This window comes from Ambystoma mexicanum, chromosome 4p (genome assembly GCF_040938575.1).
Source record: "Ambystoma mexicanum isolate Mex_15411 chromosome 4p, UKY_AmexF1_1, whole genome shotgun sequence".
Classification (NCBI taxonomy): Eukaryota; Metazoa; Chordata; class Amphibia; order Caudata; family Ambystomatidae; genus Ambystoma; species Ambystoma mexicanum.
The window spans coordinates 4,862,419-4,868,418 of NC_090927.1; the positions used below are offsets into that span (position 1 = coordinate 4,862,419).

At 44.0% G+C, this 6,000-nt stretch overlaps 1 protein-coding gene across 1 annotated transcript in view; it reads left to right on the top strand.

Moving 5' to 3' along the window:
• The window catches only part of LOC138453830 (vomeronasal type-2 receptor 26-like), a 341,447-nt gene extending 338,418 nt beyond the window's left edge, over positions 1-3,029 (top strand). Inside the window, exon 8 of the mRNA XM_069606996.1 lies at positions 1,984-3,029. Within this exon, the coding sequence (XP_069463097.1) occupies positions 1,984-2,879 (896 nt within the window). The 3' untranslated portion in view covers positions 2,880-3,029. The remainder of the gene's footprint in view (positions 1-1,983) is intronic.
• The last annotated feature ends 2,971 nt before the right edge of the window (positions 3,030-6,000 follow it).

The window sequence follows — 6,000 nt, forward strand, 5'->3', positions numbered from 1 at the left end:
TACTAGTACCCATGGGAGAATGCACGTCCTATTTGAACTGCCAGACGGCTGGAAAATAAGAGTACGTAAATCCATCCGAATTTGGCCGATTAATGTGGTTCTCGGGAGAGAGAGAGAGAGAGAGAGAGAGAGCAAGGAGGCGTACCACGGGTGGACAACTGAAAAGGGGGGAGCGAGAAGCAGAACATTCTGTGACTTGTGATACGAAGAGCAAGAGGTGATGCAAACAAATCTATTCCAAAGTTGGAGAGGCATGACTGGGGCACCTGCGTATCTGTTCTCAAGAAAAGCAAACTATTACTTCTAATGGTCAATTTGCCCTCAGAATTGTCCACTGAGTTCATGCTAATGACCAGGTGCACACCACGTGACTAGGCCGATTGGGCGGGTAACATTCCAGGTAATTCGCTAATCCAGTGGCTGGAAACCAAGGTGACAGATAAGGGGAACCACATGTTGGAGGGTAGGAGTAGATTAGGATGTGGGAGTATAGGGGACTGGTAGTATGTATAGACGTGGTAGCCAATGAGGGTGGGTGAATAACACTGTTCATTGATCTACAGGACCTTCTAATACCTTTTTTGTCTTTGTATACAAAATAAATCGTGTTTTTCTTGCAAAGCGGTGCACCATGCTTTTTCCGATAGTGGAGTGTTTTTTATTGTCTGGTTGTCTGGGGGTCTTGCCTTACAGTACTGAGTAATGAACAGCACCCCTGGGTGATGAGCTGTTAAGGCGTGATATAGGTAGGACAATATACCCCATGGTTGTTAAGAAGTGAGAAAGGGGTTATAACCCTGGGAGAAGAGCAGATGAGGCATGACTGACGCAGGACAATATACCCCTTGGTTGTTAAGAAGTGAGAAAGGAGTGATATCCCTGGGAGTAGAGCAGGTAGGTCATGGCACAAACGGGACACTATACCCTTAGGTTATTAAGAAGTGAGAAGGGAGTTATATTCCTGGGTTGTCAAGAAACAAGCAGGGCGCCATATCCTAGAGTGTGTGTATTAGGGAATCTTAGTGAAGATCGGAATTCCCTTTGTTAGGTTCCTTAAGATAACTCATCATGACACCCTGTGGCATAGTTTCTTTTCTCTAGAAAAAAGTTCCCCCAGGACACAGAGTCATAAGATAGGCTTCCTTCCTAACTTCCATTCCCTCGATCTGTTAAATTATCCATCCTGACACTATTAATGTAGTCATCCCTCTTTAGTATTGGGTCAAGTCCCTAGGCATTGTGGGAGTTGATCCCATCCATCCTGATGTTGAACTTTAATTCTCTCTAATGTGCTCTGTGTTGGGTCACCTTAACCTGGACACCCATGGCTAGTGTATGGAGGGCAATATCATGTCTTTGGGGAAATTACTATTTTAGCAGCCGCCTCTAGAGAAAGCTTAGTAGGCCATGTGGTTTGGCCTGCATGAAGTAATATTCCTTGTGTTATGCCAACTGGACCTGGTATCTGATAGCTCATGCAGTAAGGGCAATACAATCTCTTTGGTATCTTATTTTCTCAGCAGCTGCCTGTAGCGACTGATCACAGTCCAAAGACATGTTTGACCCAAATGTCATTGGTTTTACAAGGGAAACTGCCCTTACCCTCTGGATGATTTTAGCAGAAAAAGATTAGTAATACAGGAGTGGGAGTTTGATGACCTCAATGAGTGAGCTGGTTGATAAATTAAAATCTTTGTGAATCAGTGTCACTTTTGATAACATATTAATTCTCAGATGTAAATGTCTTGCTTTTAACTTAGAATGGATTAGGGTGGAACCTGATTCTTAGCACTCCAATGATTTGACAATAAGCAGTTGTGATAGTGTTTTTTCAGAATCATAGTTTCAAATAAAAATACTGTGAATACAGTTTTCTGCTGCCACACCTGGCATATTAGGCACTAGGTTGAATATCTCCAATAAAATGTTTTCTCTTCCACACATTGACCTTCTGAGCTAATCACACTGTTCTCTCTCTCTCAGATGCTGATCATTGTGTTAAGTGCCCGGAAAAGATGTGGTCAAACACAAGACGAGATGGATGCATACCAAAGGAGGTTGTATTTCTGTCCTACGGGGAGCCATTGGGAGCCTTGTTGGCCGTCACTGCTGTGGCCTTCTCTTTAATCACAGCTCTAGTTCTGGGGATCTTTATACATTTCAGAGACACTCCGATAGTGAAGGCCAATAACCGAAACCTCAGCTTTGTCCTCCTGCTCTCACTGATGCTATGCTTCCTCTGTTCATTGATTTTCATTGGTCAACCTAAGATGGTCACCTGTGCTCTCCGACAGTCTGTGTTTGGTGTCACTTTCTCTCTTTCGGTGTCTTCGATATTAGGTAAAACCCTGACTGTAGTTATGGCATTCCAAGCCACCAAACCAGGAAGTAGGATGAGACTCTGCATGAGATTCGGGGTCTCCAACTATCTAGTCACTTTGTGTTCCTGTATCGAAGTCGTTATCTGTATAATCTGGGTGGGGCTAGCTCCCCCTTTCCCGTCCTATGACACACAGTCTGTGATTGGTAAAATGATACTGGAATGTAACGAGGGGTCAAACATTGCATTCTACTGTGTTCTGGGGTACCTGGCATTCCTGACCTGCTTATGCTTCATCATTGCCTTCCTAGCAAGGAACTTACCGGACAGTTTCAATGAGGCCAAGTTCATCACCTTCAGCATGCTGGTGTTCTGCAGCGTCTGGATCTCCTTCATCCCAACCTATCTGAGCTCCAAGGGCAAGTACATGGTGGCTGTGGAGGTCTTTGCCATCCTGGCCTCGGGCACGGGGCTCCTGGGCTGTATATTCCTACCCAAGTGCTATGTGATTCTTCTCAGGTCGGACATGAACACCAAGGAATATGTGTCACAACGATGAGCTTCAATTGGTCATCATAAGTGGGCACCATCTCTTTTGAAAGCTGACAAACATTTTAATTAAATCAATACATTTGAAAGCAATAGTCAACTGATAAAATAAACATGTTATGACCCTTAACTATTAAAGTAATCATCATATGTTTTAGCATTTTGCATTCTGGGCTCCATTATTCACTTTAAAGCTTCTGTTTGTGGGTTCTGCAGAAACGTGTGTAATACTTGATATATGGTTTTACTACAAAGGTGGTGCTGATCAGGTCCTACTTTCTACTGCGATCTGCCTCTAAGAGTGAGCAGTGGGAGTGAATAAATGCAATGCTTGTGGCAGGACTTGGGTATCACTCTGTATCTGGGGTCATAGGTGGTGCTGATCAGGTTCTACTTTCTACTGCGATCTACCTGTAAGAGTAAGCAGTGGGAGTGAATAAATGCAATGCCTGCGGCAGGTCTTGGGTATGACTCTGTCTCGGGGGTCATCGGTGGTGGTGGTCATGTCCTACTTTCTGCTGCGATCTGCCTGTAAGAGTGAGAAGTGGGAGTGAATAAATAAAATGCCTGCAGCAGGTCTTGGGTATAACTCTGCATCAGGGGTCATAGGTGGTGCTGATCAGGTCCTACTTTCTACTGTGATCTGCCTGTAAGAGTAGCAGTGGGAGTGAATAAATGCAATGCCTGCAGCAGGTCTTGGGTATGACTCTGCGATAATCCTTGCGAGAGCCAAGTCCAAGGCTCTCAGATGTTGTGGAAATTAGAAGGTCACTTTCTGTCTCAGCAAACTCCCATCAGTTCATCCATGACAAATGCATCATATTTACAAGGAGGGTCACAGGGGAGCATCACTACAGCCTCACCAGACACCACTGGACCAGTTCTACAGAAATCTGTGCTTGTTTGTGTTTCCATATTTATTTTAGGTTAAGACATCAAGATGAAATCATATTGATTTGGGGTGCATATTAAGGAACATCCAAGCTGCCTAGAAGTAGGTACACAGGAAGACTCTTTAGCCGCTGACAACATACAGGATGAAGCGTGGAATGTCAACTCCCTGGACTCACCCCAAACATTAAATGGGGAAAATATCTCATGTATACAAATCTTTGCCACGTAAAGACAAAGTAATACAACTGTTTGCCACGAATAAATGCTGTTATAAACTTAATAAGGGCTAGTTTCCTCACGCTACTCCTACCTTCCCTAAGTTAGGAGTTCTGACCTTGAGAGACCTGGCATTAGTTAAATGTGTACACAGACCTGGTCCCATCAGATGGGCAAGTAACACGCCTGCGCTTACGTCAGTCATATTTATTGTAGAGGTATTACGAATACAACATTAAAATACAATACAATAAACTGAATGATTTAAAATATAACTATACATAATACATTACATCATTATAAGGCACGTATAAAATGATGAAACAGCAATGAAAGCAGTTGCTAAACCCACTATTTCTTCTATTAGCAATACCATGTTAAACCCAACTGTGGGCTGCACAGGTCTCTCCTTGGGAAAGGTCATGACAAACCTGTATTCTCTTTGCAATTCTCATCCCTACAACATTGTTATTATTATAAACACCAGAGTCCCTTCTACTGAGTTTCTAACTTGCCACATAAAGTTTGCAACGACGCAAACCATGGCAGGGGATGCTGTACTTCATACACCACCTGGCCCGCATATGACAAAAGAGATCTGCAGATGTTTCAGCCATTTTAACCATGATAGGGGATGCCGTACTTCATACACCGCCTGTTCCACACATAACAAAAGAGATCTGCAGAGGTTTCAGCCATTTTAACCATGATAAGGGATGCCGTACTTCATACACCGCCTGTTCCACACATGACAAAAGAGATCCGCAGATGTTTCAGCCATTTTAACCATGATAGGGGATGCCGTACTTCATACACCGCCTGTTCCACACATGACAAAAGAGATCTGCAGAGGTTTTAACCATTTTAACCATGATAGGGGATGCCGTACTTCATACACCGCCTGTTCCACACATGACAAAAGAGATCCGCAGAGGTTTCAACCATTTTAACCATGATAGGGGATGCCGTACTTCATACACCGCCTGTTCCACACATAACAAAAGAGATCTGCAGAGGTTTCAGCCATTTTAACCATGATAAGGGATGCCGTACTTCATACACCGCCTGTTCCACACATGACAAAAGAGATCCGCAGATGTTTCAGCCATTTTAACCATGATAAGGGATGCCGTACTTCATACACCGCCTGTTCCACACATGACAAAAGAGATCCGCAGATGTTTCAGCCATTTTAACCATGATAGGGGATGCCGTACTTCATACACCGCCTGTTCCACACATGACAAAAGAGATCCGCAGAGGTTTCAACCATTTTAACCATGATAGGGGATGCCGTACTTCATACACCACCTGTTCCACACATGACAAAAGAGATCCGCAGAGGTTTCAACCATTTTAACCATGATAGGGGATGCCGTACTTCATACACCGCCTGTTCCACACATGACAAAAGAGATCCGCAGAGGTTTCAACCTTTTTAACCATGATAGGGGATGCCGTACTTCATACACCGCCTGTTCCACACATGACAAAAGAGATCCGCAGAGGTTTCAACCATTTTAACCATGATAGGGGATGCCGTACTTCATACACCGCCTGTTCCACACATGACAAAAGAGATCCGCAGAGGTTTCAACCATTTTAACCATGATAAGGGATGCCGTACTTCATACACCGCCTGTTCCACACATGACAAAAGAGATCCGCAGATGTTTCAGCCATTTTAACCATGATAGGGGATGCCGTACTTCATACACCGCCTGTTCCACACATGACAAAAGAGATCCGCAGAGGTTTCAACCATTTTAACCATGATACGGGATGCCGTACTTCATACACCGCCTGTTCCACACATGACAAAAGAGATCCGCAGAGGTTTCAACCATTTTAACCATGATAAGGGATGCCGTACTTCATACACCGCCTGTTCCACACATGACAAAAGAGATCCGCAGAGGTTTCAGCCATTTTAACCATGATAGGGTATGCCGTACTTCATACACCGCCTGTTCCACACATGACAAAAGAGATCCGCAGAGGTTTCAACCATTTTAACCATG